The following is a 22,745-nucleotide window of genomic DNA, read 5'->3' as shown; positions in this document are numbered from 1 at the left end:
CCCTCCAGCCTGCAGTGGAGCCTCCCCAAAGCAAGGGGAACACCAGGAACCGGCAAGGGGTGCAGTAGGTCGTTAACAATAAGCAGCACAAAATGTAAGCAGGCTTCAGACTGAGACCATTGAGGTCAGCTCAGAGGAGACCTGAACCAAAGCGGGGTCAAGTTTGCTAGAGGTGGACAGGTACAGTGACAGCCTGCTGGGGCCCTGCACCCCGGCCTGTGAGTGTGCAGAGGGATTGCTTAAGAGCTCGTGGACTTTCATTGCTGCTGGTAAGAACCACATGGAGAGAAGATTGCTCAGGAAGGACAAGTGAGTGGAAACCCCTTTTCAAAGGTTAGAGAACTGGGATTTCTGGCAGTGCTGATAGAGAAATGCAGGAGGAACTTGGACCTGCTTGTGACATTGCACCAGGAAGGGTCCCACCTGCGTGGTTTTATAGGGATGAATGTGCTTTCAGGTGCAATGAGGAGAGACAGGTGGGCTGCAACCTCTCTGACATGGGCACGCCGGGCCCTGGGCCAGGCAGAGGCACCCACCACCTCCAGGCCCACCGGCAAGCTGCAGCAGGGCTGAGCTGAAGGCCTCAGCACTTTGGCCAGAGGGCAGCACAAGCTCCTGGGCAGCCACCCAAAGGGGAGGCCACCCCGGGCCACCCAGTGACACGACACCACCCTACAGGGCAGGCAGGGCTCGAGATGTGAGAGGCCTCCACAGCCTGTGAGAAGGAGAGCCCCTGTCCTGCTGCAGTGGGTGTAGCAGTTCTGTCTGTGCCATCTCCACATGGGGATGCTCAGAGGGGACAGCAGGACTGAAACACTGGGTGACCTCGGGGTGCTGTGAGCCTTTCACATAGGACTTAGGTCCAGCTCATGGTGCTAAGCCTGGGGGCACTGGATGGGCACCGGAGGGCAGGGCTGCGTGCCCTCTTGGCATTGAGGGTGTCTCTCACCTGCTCTCTCAACCTTCCCTGCCACATTTCTAGTCTCCCATTTGGATTCATCTTCCTTTGCATGTTGCTCTGTTCTTCTGATTTTGTCTCCTTTCCTCTTTTTCTCTGATTTCCTCTTTTTCCTTGGAGCTGAAACTGAACCCAGTAATAGCGAGGTGGAGAAAGCAGATCATCTGCCTGTAGTTCAACACACTACATCTGTGCTCAGGTGAAAGCATCACAAGAATTAGCCCTTCATTCAGCCAGCCCCAGGCAATGCCCTTCCCACTTCCCACAGATCTACCCAGAGCCATAGGGGACTTGGCAATAACATCAAGGCAAATGCAACAAAACCCAGACCAGAGACATTCCCCACAAAGAGTCCTTAGGAACCATCCCACAGAGACTCACGAGCTGGTACAAGGTACAAGGCCAAGGATGAGATCTGTGGCAACAGCTTCTCTTGGATGGTGGAGCACGATGTTCTCCAAACGTTAGCTCCAAGTGCTTGTTTTATTACACCGGCAGGTGCAGAACCTCTTTGTCGTGGGCTCACTGCTGCACACACCTCTGCCAAGCTGAGCTCAGGTGGGATTCAGTTGATGTCATGGAGGAGACGACCATTGACATGGCACCAAGGAGACATGCCATCATTCAAGCTTGCACCAGCCTACTTGGAAAGTCTCTTCAGTGGCGGTGCTGCAGTGGGAAGCATGAATAATGACAGGAGGTTGAAACTCTCGGAGGACAGCAGGTAGTGGACTCTGGCTGGAGACCTGGGGAGAAAAGGAAAGAAATAGGAAACCATGGGTTGCAACCACGTTATTCCCTTCATGCTTCCCTCCATCTCCTCGGCCTCCTTCCAGCCATCACCACTGCTGCCTCCCTTCCAGCCCCATGGGCTGCAGCCTGGTGGTCCCTCGCACCCCATTCCTGCTGTGCCAAGAGCTCTGTGTCCCATATATCAGTGCTCACCCACCCCGTACGGGCAGCCCCAGTACTCCAGGGAACCCCTGTCACCCAGCCCAGGAGGCGAACACTACCATGGTCATGTCCTGTGCAGAGGAGCTGGGGACTGGCTACATGATGGAGCAGGTGAAGCCACAGCACTCCTTGAGCAGTGTGAGGCCTGTCTTGGTCATATACGGGGCGGAGGTTTGCTGCCCTCTGGAAGTCATTTTCTTCTCTTTGACAGGAGCTATGGAGAGAGGCATTGTTACCTTTAGGGTTGGTGTCTGCTCACTGACAAGAGCACAGGCCCATTGCTTCTTCTGAGAGCTCCTCTCAGGGCTGTGGTGCTGCCCCTCCTCACGCAGAGGCACAGGGACCCAGGGCAGGAGATGCCCACCACGCTGGGGAGGTGTTCCTCCAGCAGTGATGGAGGCACAGGGAAGGCTGGCCTGCCACCAAAGGCCATGAAGAGAGGACGGCTGAATGGATACCGTGACTTGTGACCTCAGCCAACTGTGATGAAATGGAAGAGGATGGTTCGAAAAGGTCAGATGAAGTACATGAACCATGAAAGGACACCCACTTGTCCTAGTTCTCATAGGCCATGCTGGCTGAGAAGTGCCAGGAGGGTAAACGGAAGCACAGCATCTACTGATTTGTGATGCTTCCACAATATGATCTCAAGCACCAGCACCCCAAACTTGCCATTTCCCCACACCCTCCTCCACCAACAGACGGCCTCCAGGTAAGCTCGCCCCACAAAGAACAATGAACTCTTGTGAACAAAGTGCTTAATGAAGGGAGAAACTGGCAGGGAGGTTCAATGGGAGGAATAAAACTCATCAGCCACCTACTTGCTTTCTGGAGGTAGCTTTTGGAGAGCTTATTTTGCAGGAATTCTGCCATTTCCTTGTCTTCTTCTCTCTCCCTGTGATAAAGAGATTGATTAGTACCTGGGAAAGGAGCAGCGAGGCATCTGGCAAAGCATAACGCCGATCTAAGGACAGATTGCACTGTCCTCATTGCAAGGAATAAATTGTACCCAGCTACCTGAGCCTCTCAAACTCCACATCGTCCACCAGAAAATCCCGAGTTTCCACCAGCTTGTGTATCTGCTGCACCAGCTCCTCCTCCTTCTGCTTCTCCTCGTTGGACTTCTCGGTCTCTGCAGCACAAGGAGCATATTTCACACAACAGCAGGGGTCAACACTCCTGTGCCAAGGCCAAGCTTGCTCTGCCCCACTTGGAAACAGATATAACAGCAGGGGAAAAATCCAACCCAAAGTGCCTGGACCCAGATACAGGCTGCTAAATAAGCAACAACCTCATCTCACATCACCTGGGTCTGGTGTGATCAAACTCTGAATTTTGAGTTTCTCACCAAAACTCCATGGGGATGAGCATTGCTAGATGCAACTGGGAGCTTCACAAAGCAGAGAAAGGGTTGCTAAGCAAAGTCGCCTCACTGGTGGAAAACCATGGCTCTCTAGGGGTCACTGCTGAAGAGGGTGGGCACCTGGTCCCAAGGTGGTCAGAAATGTCAGATTCAGGTATCATCCTTCTGCCAGGATGTGCCTAACCCACACTTCCCATGCCAGAACACCCAACCATGGTCTTAGTCTCCAGAGACCCCACCTGGCTGCCACTCAGCCAGGTCCTTGAAAAACCAGCCAGGGATCCAAGTGACTCAAAAACAGAAAGGGGGAATTATCAGCAATGCCCATGTGCTCTGGGAACATGTTGCACCACCATCCTGTATAGAGAAAGACATGAAAACAAACACGATCCACTGCTTTTCATAGCCTTATTCCCTGCTGAGCACTGTCCCTGTGATCTTACCCAGTGCATCTGACCTTTCAAAACATTGTCAGCCTACATGGGCTCCATCCACCCCCAATGACAAGGATGACTGCAAGTGTCTGCCAGGCTATTTTGAATGTACTAGCCCTGATTGTCACCTGCACACCCACACTGACCTAACTCAAGCACTTGTGCCACGTATTTTTGGGCAGTGAATTAGTGAAGACCCAGGAAACTCTCACATCACTGTGATATCATGTTCCATAAAATTGGTACATACTGGTAAGCAGGATATGTGGAGATCCTTGGGGATTGGGCTAGATGGCCTTTAAAGGTTCCTTCTAACCCAAACCACTCTATGATTCTATAAGATAGAGGAGTGTTAGATTTAAATGGAGAGCTACCTTGGGAGGAAATTGTGACTGTCTGCGCTGCAGCTATTTAACACCATTTCTGAATTCAGCAGCCAGCTCCAAAATCAATCCAGCACACGATGGATCAATCTCCAGTTTTCCTTCAGCTAAATAAAAATGCAGCAAAATTCTCAGTATGGAGCGAACCCTGTCAGCAGGGTCTCAGCAGTTACGTAAACTGTGTATTGATTTGTAGTTTAAAGTCTGCTATGAATTGCTGGGAGGTGCTGCTGTGGGGGTCTGAGTAGAAGGAATTCATTATCATCATGCTGTTAGGAACACCCCCAGAAAACAAAGGCTTCTCCTCCAATTGTGGTTTTGTGCAGGGAGTGAGCTTGAGCTCCCCGGCAGAAAAAGCTGATTTGGGACACAGACATGGGTCTTTCTCCATGAAGAGTTAATGGAAAGTCACAGGGCCATTGCCACAGCCTCCTGCAGCAGCTTCCACCTGTCTGCTGGGAATTAAAGCACAGTGTCATTAGGCTGCCGTGAAAATCAGAATCATCAGGCTGGCCACAAACATAACGGCTTAGTTGGAGTTAGTTAGCAGTCTCCATTCCTGAGTTACAGCACATCAGAGTTAACCCACTGTACAAACACTGCACCTTTTTTTCCAACCTGCTGATGTCAGAGTCCATCATGACCACGGTATCTCTCTGAATTATTAAAGGCACTTTGGTCTGGTGAGATTTCATGCCACAGGTCTGGATGAGCTCTGAGTAAGCACTGACGTCTTTGAATCCTTCTCTGAACCAAACCTCAACACCCATTTTTATGAATGATCTGCTGCTACAGTCTCACAAAGCAGGCAATTTGCAGGATTTTTCCAGCACGGCCTGATTTGAGCCAAGTTATAAAGAAGGCAAAAAAAGCATCCCTCATGTAAGCAGCATTCCTGCTTCAGCTGAATCTGGGAACAATGAAAAGACATGAAATTAAAGACCAAAGCAGATGAAGAAAAGCCAGCCACATTCCTCAATCTTCAGAAAACAAGTTTAACTCTGTTCCTAAGCCACCATTTAAGTCATGCCTTAATTTACAAACTAGAAGCTGTTTGAATTAAAAATCCCTATGAGATGTGGGTCTACATTTCTCATGCAGCTCCTGTCTTCATGGCAGAATCCTCCCCCACCCAAGCCTGAACCTCCCTCTGATGCAGCCAGGTTATATTAATCTGACAAAGACCTGCATATTAAGCAGCAGTTGGGCTCTAACCTGCCTCAGTCTGGCGTTTCACAAGCACACACAGCACAGCGACACTATGGCAGCAGAAAAGGTCTCTTCCACCCTTGGCTTGGGGATAACCTCGGGCGCAGACCTGCTGAGCTGAGCTGCTCTGGAGAGCAGATGTGCACAGCTGGGCCCAGGCATCGCCCCCTGCTACCCACTCCGTGGTCTCAGCACAGCATCTTCAGCGAGGTACCTGTGGTGGAAGTAACCGAGATCTGGATCTTAAGGCTCACATGAGTACGAGTAAGCAGGGACCTGACTCCCACCTGGTCCTGAAAACACAGCCAGAGTCCTTCCTGGGGCTGAATGGGGATGTCCTAGGAGGAGGCACAGCTTGATGAGCAGTGATGGGCAAGTGTGTGAGGAAGCCCTTCTTGTTCTTTCTCATTCGAACCTGGAGTTGTTTGGTGTGTGCTTTTATTAAAGTATTTTGGCTGAAGGGGATCCTTTAGAGAGCTGAGATTTGGCCACAGAAGGGCAGGTCTGGTTGTGACAGGGACACCCAGCACCCATCTTACCCTGGCTGCAACCAGGAGCCCTGTCCTGGCAGATGCTGCCCTCTGCCCTGCTGCTGACGGACATCTCTGACATGGTCACAGCACCAATTCATTGCTTTCCATGCTCTTGAGGCCTCTGAAGGTCTCTCTCATCCCGCTGCCTCCAAGGTGTGGTCTCACAATGTCCCCTGCTTCTCCCCTTAACTCACCCAAGCCATTTTCTCAGTGGACGCTGCAGGTCCCACCATTCACTGGAACCTAACTCAACCCTTCCCTGTCTTCCCCCTCTACCAGACCCACGCTGCTCCTCAGAGGACTTGTATTTCTTCCCCTTCTGTTTCCTCTGCTGTCAGCTTAGGCCTGCACGAGGTCTCCCTGTCCCGAGAAAGACCTTGGGTCAGACCAAAGGAGCCAAGTTCCTGCTGCTCATGCTCTGCCTGCAGCCGCAGCATCTCTGGGAGCGTCCCAAGGGGGGACATGGTGAAGAGCTTTTTGGATTTCATGGCAATCTTTCTGTTGAGTGCAGAGGCAGGGTGCAGCTCTTTGAAGTTCTACAAAGCCTTACCTGGAAGGGCTATCAGTTTTTGAAGCTCCTTTTTCAGCCGGCTGATTTCTTTGCAAAGCTGAATGTCATCCATCCTGCAGAGACACAAATGAAACCACTGAGGGAAACGCTGGGAGAGGAAAGGTGTAAAATGTCCAGAGCAAAACCCAGCACATGCCCTCAGTGCCCACGGTGGGGAGCACAGATCTTCCCATGGGAATCGGCAGCCACTTCATCTCAGAGCAGCTTTTGCAGCTAAATGGGTTGTGTCACTGGCTGTTGGCAAAGCAAAAGTTTTGTCACTCTAATGACAATGATACCTTATTAAAACCTGGCACATGCAATAGCAGTTGTGTTTCTTCTCAAAAAAAAAAAAAAATCCTTAAATAGCAAAATCTAAAAGCAAAGAGAAACTGCCACCACCAAGAAAAGTCTGACACTTTTAATACCAGCTTTCTGCAGAAATTAAAAAAAGAGTCAGAAAAATGAAATACAACACAGGGGAAAAGTGTGCAAACTTTGCAGGTGCCTGCTGAGGAGCAAGGTCATTTCAACAGGAGAAAAGGTGCCTGCTGAAGCCGTGGGCAATGAAACCATCTCACGGCAGCAGCAAGACACCAAGAAGGACAAGCCCAAGGCGGCACTGAGCTTAGCTCAAGTGTCAGCAGCAGGGTGGCACACACCGTGCTGGGGCAGTGTGGTGATGCCCGGGGAGGAGGAGGAAGCACCATAGATGCTCAGCCACCCCCAAAGGTGCACCGGTGTGAGTGCAGCTAGTGGAGAAGGCTTAACCCAATTTACTCATTGATTTATCACAAAAATATCACATGCTTGTGCCCTCACTAAAGCCCCACTTGGACAAGACCGAGGAATGATGATGTCTGGTCACAGTAAACTTTAATGCCTCAGTTTGAAGGGTTTTGGGCACTCTCCAATGGCACTGAGGCACCCAGGAAACAGAGAACCCTACTCAGGGGATTTGGGCCACTGGCTCATTTGAAATCAAGGAATCAGAAAACCCCCTTTTTTTTTTTTAACCTTGATAGAGACTCTGTACGTCCTCCTGAGCCCTACCAAGCACTCCAGCATCTTGACATGAGCTTCCCAAGGTCACCCAAGACCTGAAGGCAGGAAAACTCACTCCATGGATGCTGTGCAGGGTGCATGGCAAAGCATCCAACCCGGAAGAACTCAGCTGATATTTTTAGCAAGCTCCACATCTGTGAGTGATGAGAAACCCTAAAACATGATCTGTGTCTACAGATAATACACAGTCGACTCACGAGCTGGTGCCACCTTGAACAGATGTGCCCTTGTTATTAAAAGCCCTGCCTGCACCTTCGGTAATCCTGCTGGCCCTTCCACTGAGTCACGCCGTCCACCCATCTGGGATGAGTCACGCTAGAGCTACTCGAAGCTGCAGATTTGTCAGCTGTGCCGAGGACACCAGAAATATTAATTAGAGAAAGGAAAACGAACAGACTGATGAAGAGGGACCCCGTGTGATATCGCTGTAGGAGGAGAACATCCCAGGTGGAGGAAGTCTTTCCTCTTGGCTCTGTTATTCCCTTGCTCCATCTGACAGTGTCTTCACTTGTTTGCAGACTGCACTGAGCAGGTCCACCAATGCCAACGGCTGGCAGCTGTGCAGGGAGAAGAGGGAGCTCTGTCTGTCCTTGTATCACCTGCTCCTCGTGCCTTGGTGGCTGAGCCCTGAGCTTCTGCAAAGAGCACGAGCAGGAGGGCTGCACAGGACACATGGGCAAGTGGCTGATCAACGGTGATAGACTTATTAAAATTAAAATAAAGAGTCAAATGATAACTGAAATATCAAAATTAAAATTGAATTAAATCATTTGAAAACTTATAATAAAAGTAATGAATGGGTGGTAATAAAAATTGTCATTTCAATAAAACCTGGGAGAGATTGCAAAGGCAAGCACCCAGGAGGCTGCTGCTGGAGTTGGGATTATTTCTGCCACCTGAGATAATGTTGCAGCATCAGCCACGGCCGTGCTGCCCTGCCTGGCTCTGGGATCAGAGCAGGTCACTTCTGCACAGAGCAGGTAAGGAGTGAAGCTGCACCTCTCGTAGGAAATTCAGACCTTTCTTTTGCCCTGTAACGGGAGAAATGCCAGGAGTGTCATTGTTTTCCACAGCACAGACATGTTGTAAATATTGAACATTAAATATTAAACACAGAAATGTTGTAATATTTTAGGTTGACATCTCCAGCAAGAAGAAAACACCAGTCCCTATGGACTGACCAGACAAGTCACATCTCCGCTTGGTGGCACATCAACGGAGATGTCCATTTCCCTGAGACCTACAGTCCAACTGATCCTATTTTTTCCCCCATTGGTAAAATAAGCCCCACTGCAGCCCCACAGCCCCATCCTGTCTAAACCCACCATGCAGAAGCCAGGCCTGGGAGTTCCCTTGTCCCTGGCAGTGACTCCCAGCTGCTCAGACATGCAATTCTGGTGCCTCCAAAAACTTCCCAGTGATGAATTTTGCAGCCGTACCCACCCAAGGACATAGAAAACAAATAATGGGATACAGAAAACCAAGAGCTGTGAGTTTTGACAGCACCCATGAGATTTAGGTACTGGTTGCCATGGAAAGCATTTAAGTACTTCACTTTTTATGACTTCCAAAAATCCGTTTCAGCAATAGATTTGGGACGAACTGTGCTGATCCCTCACAGAGGTCATCACTCCAAATCTGAGCCATGAGACCACAGTCCAGCTCACAGCTACTGCAGGCAGCGGGTTTACATGGGCACTGCCAGGCTCCTGTCATCCCTGTGGTGCAGGCACCAGTGGAGACCCAAACATGTTAAAATAGCAGCATGTCAAGTACTGTAGCCCAGTAAATACTTTTTTTTTTTTTTTTTTCCAATTACCATTAAAAAATCACAGGTTTGCGGCTGACCTGACCGCACGGGAGCTCAGGACTGGGCTGACTGTAGCAAGGTAGTGATATTAAAAAGCATAATCAATTCAGACCATGAATGCTAGTATCATCGCAATTCAAATTATAACTGCTTGTTGAATTTTGATTTGGGTCATTGAGATTTTAATGAGGCCGACAGATAACATCTCACTTCCACGTGCATGGCATGTTCCCTCTTCGCCCACACCAGGACTTTGAGGGTTGCCCTAAGGCAGTGCAGGGAGCTGGGAGCCCCATTTCCATGGGTCTGACCCAGCTTTCTGCAGCTCTGAGCTGACCCAGGGTATGTCCCTCATTATGTTTCTGGCTCAGAGGCGTCTTGGCCAAGCACCCTGCTTTGCCTCTTGCTGATGGCATGCAGGTCTTTGCAAGCTGGAAACCATGCTCATGATATGCAGAGCTGTGCTGGGAGCGCCACCTGTTTATCTCATGTTGCAGTGAGCCTTCCAGCCCCTTGGATCTTTGCTTTTTTTCTCAGCTGCCTCCCAGTTGCCTCTGCCCACTAAGCCAGAGTCAGGACTGCAGACCCCAGCGGCCCCAGAGGGGCTGTGCAGCTTTGCTGCAGCTTTGCTTCATGAGCTTTTCTCTTGTGGCCATCCCTCTGCATCAAACTGGCTTTATTTCTGCCTTTTCAGTAAAGCTCTTGACACAGTTTCTCATAAGATCCTACTGGACAAAATGTCCAGCATATAGCCAGATAAAAACATCATACGATGGGTGAACAGCTGGCTGACAGGCAGGGCTCAAAGGGTTGTGGTAAATGGGCAGCCTGTCACCAGTGGGGTCCCCCAAGGCTCCATTTTAGGACCAGTCATCTTCAATGTTTTTATAAACAATTTGGATGTAGGACTAGAAGGTGTTCTGAGCAAATTTGCTGATGACACTGAACTTGGAGTTGTTGACACTGTTGAGGGTGAAAAGGCCTTGCAGAGAGATCCGGAGAGATTGGAGAGCTGGGTGATCACCAACCACATGAAGTTTAACAAAGGCAAGTGCCGGGTCCTGCACCAAGGACGGGGCAACCCTGGCTGTACAGACTGGGCGATGAGACACTAGAGAGCAGCCCCGCAGAGGGGGATCTGGGGGTTGTGGTTGGCAGCAAGTTGAATATGAGCCAGCAGTGTGCCCTGGCAGCCAGGAGGGCCAACCATATCCTCAGGTGCATCAAGCACAGCATCGCTAGTCGGTCGAGGGAGGTGATTGTCCCGCTCTACTCTGGTGTGGCCTCACCTTGAGCACTGTGTGCAGTTCTGGGCACCACAGTACAAAAAGGACATTGAACTGCTGGAGAGTGTCCAGAGGAGGGCAACTAAGATGGTGAAGGGCCTAGAGGGGAAGATGTATGAGGAGCGGCTGAGGGCACTGGGCCTGTTCAGCCTGGAGAAGAGGCGGCTGAGGGGAGACCTCATTGCGGCCTACAACTTCCTCGCGAGGAGGAGTGGAGGGGCAGGCGCCGATCTATTCTCCTTAATCACAAGTCACAGGACCTGTGGGAATGGTGGCAAGCTGAGGCAGGGGAGCTTTAGGCTGGACATCAGGAAGAGGTTCTTCACTGAGAGGGTGGTCGCACACTGGAACAGGCTCCCCAGGGACGTAGTCACAGCACCAAGCCTGTCAGAGTTCAAGAAGCGTTTGGACTGTGCTCTCAGCCATGCGGTCTGAATTTTTGGGTAGACCTGTGTGGGGCCAGAAGTTGGACTCGATGATCCTTGTGGGTCTCTTCCAACTCTGGATATTCTAAGATTCTGTGATTCTTTTTGTGCCACTTTGATCTTGGCACTCTGTGCACCCAAATTCTCCGTGCTGATACTCCAAAAGGGAAGAACTCAGTGGAGACCATTGTGCCATTGTAATCTGGAGCATGGGTAAGTCAGTCCTTCTCCTCCCACACCACAGCAGATCCCAATATATATCCTGAGAAAATGTTCTTCATCACCCTCAGTCACTGCAGCACAGTGACTATTGATTGCCTTAAATATGAAAGGCATTCAGAATTTTACTCCAAAACTGTTTTGACTACAGCCCTGAGCCCTGGAGAAAACCCTTCCCCCCACATCTAGCTGCAAAGGCTGTGCTGGGAACGAGGGACTGAGGCTGGTCCAGACACATCAGAGCTGGGAGGATGCGTAACGTTGCAGTGTGGGGACGGAAAACTGCAGCCACATGGCTGTTCAACAGCCAGAGATCTGCATGCTGGGGCAAAGCAGTATCTCCAGAGAGCAGCAATGAGACACCAAACCTCAGGGCCCTTCCCAATCCCAGCCCAAGAGCTGAGCATGAACCTGCTGAGAAGATGGGGTGCTCATGGTGGAATACGGGCATGTTTTAGCTTGGTTAAACCCATGCCATCAACTCTGTTTGCATAGAAACAGGCTGGCTCCCAGCACTCACATGTATCTCAGCTCCGACTCCCTCCTCACCAGGATCTCCCTGATCCTCTCGATTTTGAAGAGTTCCCCTTCGATGTCATCGATGGTGGTGGTGGAGTCGGCCATGGAAACAATTTCATCCTCTGTAAAGGAAAATGGAGCCACATCAGCCATCAGCTGACATTTAAGGTGCTGAGGACGATGGCGTTTCCCAGACCCCCTGCAAACACCAGACAGCGTCACCAGTAAGCGTGTGCAATTTCAAGTTCTTTTCCAGGTTGCTGCTGCAAGAGGAAAGAGCCCGACACATTCATGGAAAGAGTACTTTGGGAAACCCACTTGGGGAAACAGTCAGGAAAAGGGTATGTCATTGACTCAGGACAAGAGCCAAAAACATCACAGCAAAATATGGGAAAAAGAGGCTCTCGTATTTCAGAAGAGCGTGGTGGCAAGCCGGGGGAATGGGCAGGATGAGAGTCCAGCAGGCATCATCCTGCTCTGACCACCAGCTCTGCCTCCATCCATGTCCCACTGATGTCCCACTGATTCACACAGTGCCTACAAGCCTGCACAGTCTGCAGCAACCCCCAGCCTGTTTTATGGGATAGAGAAGGCCAGCTCCCTGCTCCCTGCCAGTCTGGCTCTCAGCATCATGTCAGCGAGCTTGTTATCAGTGACGTGCAGCAGTGCATTCATCACACGCAGGCTAATCTGGCTCTCCTGTGATGTACGCGCAGCACAGGTCGGGGGGGGGGGGCTCAGCAGCTACAGCAAAGCCAGGCTATGAGACAACGTTAACAATCACACACATCAGGGGAAAATTGTGCTTCCTTTGGATCTCCACAGTGCACACATCTCTGCTATGAGACTTTGCCTTTCTGCAGCCCTGGGACTTTGCCCATGCAGGGCAGGAAGAGATCAGTACAAAGGCACAAGGCAAAGCACCCCGCACTCACTGGTCCTCTGCTCATCACTTAAAACTGCTGGAGAAATTGTTCCCAGAGTGAGGCATGTTTCCAAGGCTGCTGGTGGAGAAGGTTTAAGAGCAGCAATATGAGTAGTTTAGGTTACCATGACTGGTTTGGGGAATAGTTCTCCTCTCTTTCTGGCTTAGAAACTAATGAGGATTACTCGGAGAATGCCTCCCTCCCCAGCAGCCATCCAGGACCCTTTCAGCCAACACCAGCATGCCGAATCCTCAGTCGTTCCCCATCCTGAACTCTCAAGATGCTCCTAGGAGCCAGCGCCCGCTCAGGACAGATCAAGGGAAATGTGGGCTGGACACAACGTGAGGCTGGATGTGCTGCCTCCCATCAGCTCTTGGCTCTGCTGCAAACAAGCCCAGGACCCCTCCCCAAGCCCCCAGCCTGCTTTCCATCGGCCTGAAGGGGTTGCTAGGGGACCGGACTGGGGTTGCTACGGGACCAGGGATGCGGTTGCTGCAGGACCGGGCTGCTGTTGCTAGGGGACAGGACCTCGGTTGCTAGGGGACCGGGATGCTGAGCTCCCATCCCGAGCATCCTGCTGCACTGCCACCCCGCAGCGCCTCGCTGCTGCACCCGGCCATGGGCAGGGGGCTGGGGGCAGTGCTCACACCTCCCTGCAGGTGTGCCCTGCTCACACCTCTCTGTATATGTGCCCTGCTCACACCTCCCTGCAGAAGGCAGCAGACAAGCAGGTAACACACCCCAGGGTGCAGACAGAATGGCCACCGTGCACTTGAAGGAGCCGCTCCCTGGGGTGCTGCCTACACTTCAGTGCGGCTCTAGACCTGTCAGGAAAAAGCTGCATTGCTCCAAGTGTCCCTTCAGTGACCAGGCTGAAATGACGAGGCTGTTTGTTTTACAGATGCTCCAGTAAACAAAGACACAAGCTGACTGCAGCTCTCATTAGCCGAGGACAGATCTGAGCCCTGCTTGGAGCACAGGGGTGGGCCCGGGGGAGCTCCTGTCACTGCTGTCCTGGGTGGGTGGGGGACTCACCCAGCACAGCTCTGATCACTGGTGGCAGAAGTACCTGGCTCAGGTCATCAGCCAGCTGCTTCCCACCCACAACAATGAGCACAATGGCTTGAAACAGGTGTCAGCATCGCTCCTTCTCCCTTCTCATCCCAGAACCTCATTAGCCACAGCCATCCCAGCTGCGGGAGCGAATCCTCGCCTGTGCACACGAAGGGAGGAGGAGGCAGTGGTGGGCAATGTCAGCCCACAGGCAGCTGCCCACAGGGGTGAGAGAGCTGCTGGCTCGGCTCAGGGTGGGTTTGCATCAACAACAGGGAATTCAGCGTGGCTGGGGACACACTGCGCAGGAGGAGCTGCCCTCATGCACCCCGCAGCCACCTTTCTGCAGGACAGCGGAGGCTGCAGGTCAGGAGTGACACACGGGGTGGGGACAAGGGACAGGTCTATGCCATGCAGCAGAGCGATGGTTGCAGGATTTGAGCTGGAAGCTCCCCTTGGTGGTGTGGTTGGGACAGGGCACTCAGTGTCCCTAAGGCAAGACGTGTCCTCAGCACGGCAGGGAAGATCTCACCGGAGCAGTACGTCCTGGAGAAGAGCTCTAAGCAGGGAGTGGTGTGCCTGGAGCTGCTTAATTTAGGAGCAAGGGCAGCCCCAGGTGAGAGCTCCTGCAAAATGGACACAGCCCCCTGGCAGGAGCACCCTTCTGCCACTGTTGTTCGGGCCTCCACCAGCCCCCAACGCTTCCCTCTGCTTCCTTAAAATCTGTCACAGGCACCTCCTCCTTACCCCTTCTGTTTTCAGTGAAGAATGGAGAAAGTCCTCGGGATCAGAAACCCCACGCTGCTGCTGCTGGGGTTTTTGGTAAGGGTGAGACCCTGCCCAACATCAGCCAATCCTTCACGTTGATTGGCACCAAGAAAACACAAGGGCTTGGGAAGCAGGACCGGAGACACTGTGGGGTGCAGGAACACCTGGGCAATGGAAAACAGAGCTAATCCTCTGCACGAAAAACATCCATCAATCCTCATGAGAAACCAGTGAATCCATATAGACAGCAACCCGAGGGCTACTGATAGGATGCCCTATCCTACAGGATGCTGATAGGATTAACTTGCTGGTGGAGACCCCTTCCATCCACCAGCATCTGCCCAGGACCACAGGCAGTCTTGCCAAGAGCTGAACATCTGAGCAAGGGCAGGGACAGGAGCACAAGATGGGCAAGGAGAGGCTGACAGAAGCAGGTTTGCTCAACCCGAAGGAGAAAAGGTGAAGGGGGATCTCATGGCTGTCCTCAGCTACCTAATGGGAGGAAGCAGAGAAGAGGGAGTCAGACTCCTTTTGGAGGTGTGCGAAGATCAGGCAAGAGATGATGAACACAAGCTGGAACACTGGAGGTTCCAGTTAGATTGCAGGAAAACATTTTCCCTTCAGGAAACAAGAACTGGGACTGGAGAGGTCAAGGGATCTCATCCTTGGTCCAAGATTCCTTCTGGACAAGGCTGTGAGTGACCTGATCTAACTAAACCTGCTGGGAGCTGGGAGTTGGGCTCGAGAACTCCAGAGCTCCCTCCTGATCCAGATTCCTCTGTGATTCCATGTGATGAGGTAAGTCTGTGACGAATACATAGGATTTACATGGATCTTCTCTGCGAGTGCAGGAGACGCTTTCTCCAGGCAGACGCAGGGGATCCCACGTCCCTGAGCCCCCCAGCTACAGGCACAGGCCACACCACAGCTCCCCGCGCAGCCTGTGTGATGGCAGCGACTCCATAAAGCCATCACAGATGGAAGCGTGGACACTCAGAGCTCACAAGGGAGTAAAACCCAGCACATCCTGCAGACAGCTGGGCCAAAGATGTCCCCAGAGGTGGTTTTGCCAAGCTGAGAATGGGTTTCTAACACCCATTTCTAAGTGCCTGGCACCAATTAGGGGCTATAGCAGAGGTGTTCATTAAACCTGTGTCCAAGCTTACAGTCTGAGTGTCCCTTCAAGGAGGCAGCAGGATGACCACATGTGCAGTCACGTTGCTCAGGGCCCCTTTGCTCCCACAGCTGCACAGGCGGCAGTGGCACCAGGCATGGAAATCTGCCCCACATACAGAAATCTGCCCCCCACACAGAAATCTGCCCCACACACAGAAATCTGCCCCCCCCCCACAGAAATCTGCCCCCCACACAGAAATCTGCCCCACGCACAGAAATCTGCCCCACGCTGCCCAAGCAAAGCGCCCCGACAGGCAGCATTCCCAGCTGGGAAACCCAGTAAGGGGAGAAAGCTTTGATCTCAACTTGGGGATGCTCTGATCATCACGCATGGCCCAGGGGAAGAGAGTATCGTTAATGAGGAGTATAATAGCTGGAGACTTTCACTCCGTATGGCTTTGGTGAAAACATTTAGACAGCCAGCAGCAAGTCTGGGATGAGTCACAGCAGCAGCCAGTTCAGGGTTGAGTTGTGAGCGATGATCAAAGTTGGGCGACTGATCGACAGTGCCCCAAGGAGGGGGGTCAGGGCCCTTTACCTGGGCCACATCCCAAGAGGCCTTTAACTCAGCTGTGGGTTTTTCCCTGCCATAGAAAGCAGCGTGGGCAGGAGGCATTCAGCTCACCACCACCAGCCCTTGCTCCGCAAGTCTGATAACAAGAGCAACCACAACATGCTGCCCGGCTCTGGGGCAGTGTTTACAGAGGTGGCACAGTGCTTGTCCCCTGGGGTGCCCAGCAGAGGGACACAAACCTCAAGAACCTGCAGTGCACGGCCGAGCACCCCAGTCCTGCAGGACAAGCTCAGACCCCTGCACGCCCTCGCCCAGACACTCTTCTCAGGCAGGGGTAGATGATGGGGATAAATATTACTGCTCTGGAAGGCACAAAGGAGAACGATGGACACTTCAGGTAGCTCCCCGTGGAGCTGAGCAGATTCACGGGCAACAGCCCCACAGCAGCATCAAGCAAGGTGCTGGAGTTTGCTCCGTGCCTCCCTCCATGACTTTCTGGCTGCTTGTCCCCATCCTGCTGGGTGCAAGGGGCTAACGGGGAGCAGAAAGGGACGGGGAAGGGCAGGGGTTGTGCTATCCATAGGGTAGGACTACAGCTGGAAGGACGCCCCGGCTGCAGGAGCCTCCTTTCCCCGGGGTGCCCACAGCCCAGGTGTGGGGGATATCACCTCCCACCCCAAGGCCAGGTCCTATGATTTGGGTGATCCCCCTGGTCAGACCCTCACCGCCACCCCAGGCCCACCCCGTTTCATTCTGGAGGAACTGGTCAGAATGGGAAAAGGCAGCGAAGGGCAGCGTGGGCACCCAGCCTGCCGACCAGGGCGGCTCTGCACCTCCCTGGGCAGCATCAGCCGGGGGGGGCTCATTCCTCCCTCCATCCTTCCTCCCCTCCAGCCAGCCCTCGGTCCCTCCACCCTCTCTCCCCTCCATCCTCCCTCCCTCCATCCCCTGCTGTCCACCCCTTCTCCCCCAGCCGCCCCTTCCCTCCCTCCCCATGCACCCCGTCCCCCCGTCCCTGCCCCATTCCTGGGGGCTCCCCGGGGGCTCCCCCAGCCCGTGCCCGGCTCCCCTTGGGGCCGGTACCGCTGCGGGCGCCCCGCGGGGCTCCGGTACCCGAGTCCGTGGGGAGGATGGAGAGGGGGGGGAGAACCGGAGGGGCGGCGGGGGGACAGCACCGGAGCCACCCGGGGCAAAGTTTGGAGCTCACCTGGCTGCGGCCAGCGGGTGGACTCGAGCGATCCGTAGCGGGGGGGGGTCCGCGTCCCCTCCATGCCGCAGCACGGCGCGGCCCTGCCCGGCCCTGCCCTGCCCGCTCCGCTCCGCTCCGCCGGGCGGGGCCGGGGGGGCTCCCGCCGCTCCCCCCCGATCCGCTCCGCTCCGCCGGGGCCGCCGCGCCCCCTGCCGGCCGCCGCCGCCCCCCCGGCCCCGGCCCCGGCCCCCCCCCGGCCCCGCTCCTCGGCCCCGCTTTCGTCCTTCATGTGCTCCCCCTCTCCCCTTCCCGCCTCGCAAACAGCACGTAAAATAATGAAATAAAGGATAAAATAATAAAAGTAGCCTCCCCCCCCGCCCCCCGGTCACAGCAGTGGGGCTGGAAGGTGCTGCCCCGCGGGAGCCCCCCCGGGCTTGGGGCTCCTGCCAGGAATGGGGATGTGGGGGTGCAGAGCCGGCATGGGGCGTGCTGCGGGGGGATGCGGGGTTCAGCCGGGCCCCTAAAAGCAGGGCGAGGAGGTGGGCATGGGCAGCTGCACTTTGCACCAAGAGTAACTGCCCCCTGGGGAAAAACAGAACAGCAAAGTGTTTAAAAAACCTTCAAAAATACGCGATGGTCTGGAAGTCAAAGGTTTGTTGGCAGCACCCACTGGAACGGGGATCGTGGCTGTGAGCTGCTCCTCCTCTCCTGCCATGGAGCTCTTCTGTGGGATGCAGCAAGGACAAGTGTCACCACCTCAGTGCCTTGTCCCAGCCTGGAACTGCTGGGACGTTGGGGAATTGGCATGGACTTAAAACCTTTCTGCTTGTAAGGCTTCATGCTGGTCATACTGTCATGAAACTACCTAGGTTGGAAAAGGCCTTCAGGGTTGTCAAGTCAACCATCAGCCTGACCTACCACGTCCCAGCACTACACCACGTCTTGTAAATACCTCCAGGGATGGGAACCTCACCACCTCCCTGGGCAGCCCCTTCCAGTGCTTGCCCATGCTGTCCATGAAGAAATCACAGAATCACAGAATTTCTAGGTTGGAAGAGACCTCAAGATCATCGAGTCCAACCTCTGACCTAACGCTAACAGTCCCCACTCAACCATATCCCTAAGCTCTACATCTAAACGTCTTTTGAACACTTCCAGGGATGGTGACTCCACCACTTCCCTGGGCAGCCTGTTCCAATGTCTAACAACCCTTTCAGTGAAGAAGTTCTTCCTAACATCTAACCTAAAACTCCCCTGGCTCAACTTAAGCCCATTCCCCCTCGTCCTGTCACCAGGCACGTGGGAGAACAGGCCAACCCCCACCTCGCTACAGCCTCCCTTGAGGTACCTAAAAAGAGCGATAAGGTCGCCCCTGAGCCTCCTCTTCTCCAGGCTGAACAAGCCCAGCTCCCTCAGCCGCTCCTCGTAGGACTTGTTCTCCAGGCCCCTCACCAGCTTCGTCGCCCTTCTCTGCACCCGCTCAAGCACCTCGATGTCCTTCTTGTAGCGAGGGGCCCAAAACTGAACACAGTACTCGAGGTGCGGCCTCACCAGAGCTGAGTACAGGGGGACGATCACCTCCCTAGCCCTGCTGGTCACACTGTTCCTGATACAAGCCAGGATGCTGTTGGGCTTCTTGGCCACCTGAGCGCACTGCTGGCCCATATTCAGCTGACTATCCACCATCACTCCCAGGTCCTTCTCTGCCTGGCAGCTCTCCAACCATTCCTCTCCCAGCCTGTAGCTCTGCTTGGGGTTATTGCGCCCCAGGTGCAGGACCCGGCACTTGGCCTTGTTGAACTTCATGCAGTTGACCTCAGCCCATCGGTGCAGCCTATCCAGATCCTCCTGCAGAGCTTTCCTACCCTCAAGCAGATCGACACATGCGCATAGCTTGGTGTCATCTGCGAACTTACTGAGGGTGCACTCGATGCCCTCGTCCAGATCATCGATGAAGATATTAAAGAGGACCGGCCCCAGCACCGAGCCCTGGGGGACGCCACTAGTGACTGGCCTCCAACTGGACTTGGCTCCATTCACCACGACTCTTTGGGCCCGGCTATCCAGCCAGTTCCTAACCCAACGAAGCGTGTGCCACTCCAAGCCAAGAGCAGCCAGTTTCTTGAGGAGAATGCTGTGGGAGACGGTGTCAAAAGCCTTGCTGAAGTCAAGGTAGACCACATCCACAGCCTTTCCCTCGTCCACCCAGCGCGTCAGTTTGTCATAGAAGGAGATCAGGTTCGTCAAGCAGGACCTGCCTTTCATTAACCCATGCTGACTGGGCCTGATCGCCTGCTTGCCCTGCAAGTGCTGCATGATGACTCTCAGGAGGATCTGCTCCATGAGCTTCCCTGGCACTGAGGTCAGGGAATCCTTCCTGATATCCAATGTAACCCACCCCGGCACAGCTTGATGCCATGGCCTCTCTTCCCATCACCTGCCACCTGAGAAAAGAGACCGGCACGCACCTGCAGCCTCCTGTAGGGCAGCTGCATTGGGCGCGGAGGCCTGCCCTCAGCCTCCTCTCCAGACCGAGCCGCCCCAGTTCCACCAGTGGCTCCCCCCAGCTCCTCTCTGCCAGCCCCTTCATGGCTGCGCCACTCTCCTCTGCCCAGGCTCAAGCAGCTCTGTGCCCTTCTGGCACTGAGGGGCCCAAATCTGAACATGGTGCTCAAGGTGCAGGCTCACCGATGCTGTGCATGAGGGCACAAACCCTTCCCTGCCCCGCTGGCTGTGCTGGTCCTGAGGCCAGCTGGGGTCACGCTGGCCTTCTTGGCTGTGCACCGGCACCCCCAGGGCACCTTTCTGCCCAGCTCCTTTCCAACTATCTCCCCAAGCAACTGTCGCTTGGTGTCATCTGCCAGCTTACTAAGGGTGTCCTCCACCCCCTCATCCAAATCACCAATAAAAATGTGAAAGAAAACTGTTTTGTGTTTGTGTTTGGTGGTGCCAGTAGTCAGCTGGATTGAATGCCATTCACTGGGACTCTTGACAGCAGAAGCAACCTCTCCATTTGGGAGGGATCCACAACCTGCAGTCCTCCGCGATGACACCCAGATAAGCACCACCTTGCCCAAAGCACATAGAGGGGGCACAGGCCCTCTGCTTGTACACATTGCTCTGCCAGGACGTGCCTGCAGCTGGCACTGATGTCCCCAGGAGCAGGGTCCAAGGCAAGAGGTGTAGCTGGGCTCAGGGAGGGGATTCCTTCACCCTGGGAAAACACAAAGTTGCTGGGCCAGGGAGCAGCCCAGGCTGCAGTAAAATGAGCTGCCAGTGAGCAAAATAGAAGCATGGCAACATAAGGGATGGGTCCAAAATATCACGTCCTGCAAACAAAAGCCTGTGTTGCAGTACTTGCTCTCAGCACCTTGCAGCATCCTCCTGTCGAACTGCTCCCCCCAAGTGAAACAGGCTGCTGAGCTAGTCCTTGGTGCCACTGTTATAAACTGAGCCAAATCTTGGAATTCCCAAGTGCAAAAACCAGAGAACTGTGTTCTGCTCCATGCAGTCAGAGCTGTTTAGCTTTGTTCCACTCCAGTACTTTAAAACAAAACACTTGCAAGGGAGGCAGTGCCTCATTCACTGAGGCGAACTGTGGCATATAAACCCAGCAGCAAAGCAAGGAGACAAAAATCCAGAGTCTATGCATGAGCCAAGGACGTGGGAGCTGCTGCTCTGAGCGAGGAAGGCAGCAGCAGTGCCTCAGAGCAGGGGAAGCACAGCAGCACCTTGCTCCAGCCACTGTTTGCAAATGCAGGAGCAGCTCTCGGGCAGGAGCAGCACCAAGCCATGAGGCCATGAACCTGTGTAACCCTGGCAGGAGATGAAACAGTGTTTTTTGAAACAGACTGAGTTTTGTGATTCGAATGAATTGTCTAGGAATACCCAGAGTTTTCTGATCTATGTATGGCTGTCATTTTTAACTTAGGCTTCCACTCAAACAGGCAAAGCTGAACTCAGAGATAATTTTTTTCCTGCACATATATAGCCACTGAATTTTGTGGTTTTGTAATTTCATGCCAAAGGTAAGAATAGCCCACCAGCTGATTGTTCCTCAGCTCATTAAATGATGAGCATCCACTGTTGCTGCAATTATGAACTCAGATCTGAAGTGACTCGCCTTGTTTTGATTACTCCACGATGCAGTGAAAATGGATATGTAAATATTTTAACCAATTCTTCAGTCAAATTTTCTACAGGATTACCTTTGCCATGAGTAGCCAGATCTGCTGTGGTCTGCACTTTAAATTTAAAGCACTCTATGTGCTTGCTTTACTCTCCATAAAAACATGGGATTACATTTAGCAGTCCAGAGTCATGCACAGAGTTGTGATCCAATTAATGCACACTACTCGGTCTGCTGTATTGAATGCAGTCATTACATACAAATCCATTTTGCAGAGAAAATGCAGAAGAGGCTCTACATCCTCAAATCCACAGCAAAGAAGTTTTAATGGATCCTGAGCTGATTTTCACATTGGTTTACATAAGGGGAGCATTGCTGACAGCAATACTTTCAAGGCACTAGCAGAATATTTCTTAAAAACACAAAATATTTCCCTGCACACAGTTACTTCTGTGGAAATCAAATGCCTACATAACAGAAAGTGCACATTCATTGTAATTTTTTGGAATAGAATATTGTCCACTATCAGGAAACAGTAATACAACCTCCCAGACCCTGGCCAGGTGCTGGCAAATACAAAGAGCATGAAACTGCAGCTTGGAGAAAGCTGGGCTGGACCAGGTCTGTTGAAGCCCCTCAAACAACCTGAGCAGGTAGCAGCAAACAGCAGGTACCTTTAAGGCATGTGCAACAAAGTCAGAGTATTCAAAAACGCTTCCAAGTGATGTGAGCAAGGCCCTTCACTGCCAGCTTAATTAGGCACGTCTTGATGATAAAAGGAAGCTTAGAATTTCAATTTGTCACCTCTCGAGAAAGCACCTCCTCAGGTAGGTCCCGAAGACCTGAATGCCTAATGCTTCAGGGCAGCATCCATATCTTGTCAGAATAACTGGTCTGGAGTTTTTTAATGAGCTTATTTTCTGTAGGATTTGTCAAAAATTCATGTTCACATTTCTCAGTTCATGCTTTGACTATTAAAATCGTTTCAGCACGTGATTGTGTTTCCTGGCTCAAAATTCCTTTTGCTGCTGATAAAAACCCATGTTAGAACAAGCCTCCTATTCTGAGCGTTGTAATTACCTCCGTAGTTTTGACCTTTCAACCTGATGAGAGCTAGAAATGTTTTCAAAGTTTCAAAACCAAAACCCTGGTACCAACAACTTCCCAGTCTGTTGTACTGATAAGGTCAGTATGAGATAACTACTTTTTCTGTAGCTTGGTTTCTTCAGGCAGGGATTCTAAATATTAAAGGTGAAGCAAAGCTTAATTTTAAAGTTGCCTC

At 52.8% G+C, this 22,745-nt stretch overlaps 1 protein-coding gene across 1 annotated transcript; it reads right to left on the bottom strand.

The window, feature by feature from the left end:
- Window positions 1-2,007: 2,007 nt before the first annotated feature.
- LOC311217003 (bMERB domain-containing protein 1-like) lies at window positions 2,008-17,416 on the bottom strand (the record flags this gene model as incomplete). The annotated part of the gene is made up of 6 exons (XM_084298720.1): window positions 2,008-2,126; window positions 2,734-2,807; window positions 2,930-3,044; window positions 6,385-6,458; window positions 11,710-11,830; window positions 17,353-17,416. 6 exons carry the CDS (start codon window positions 17,414-17,416, stop codon window positions 2,008-2,010), a joined length of 567 nt encoding a protein of 188 aa, XP_084154846.1.
- Between the last annotated feature and the right edge of the window lie 5,329 nt (window positions 17,417-22,745).

The sequence above is a fragment of the Netta rufina genome (assembly GCF_964035555.1).
Source record: "Netta rufina genome assembly, chromosome: 19".
NCBI classification, from domain to species: Eukaryota; Metazoa; Chordata; class Aves; order Anseriformes; family Anatidae; genus Netta; species Netta rufina.
The sequence above is the reverse complement of the archived record's forward strand: the minus strand, read 5'-3'. Positions and strand labels throughout refer to the sequence as shown.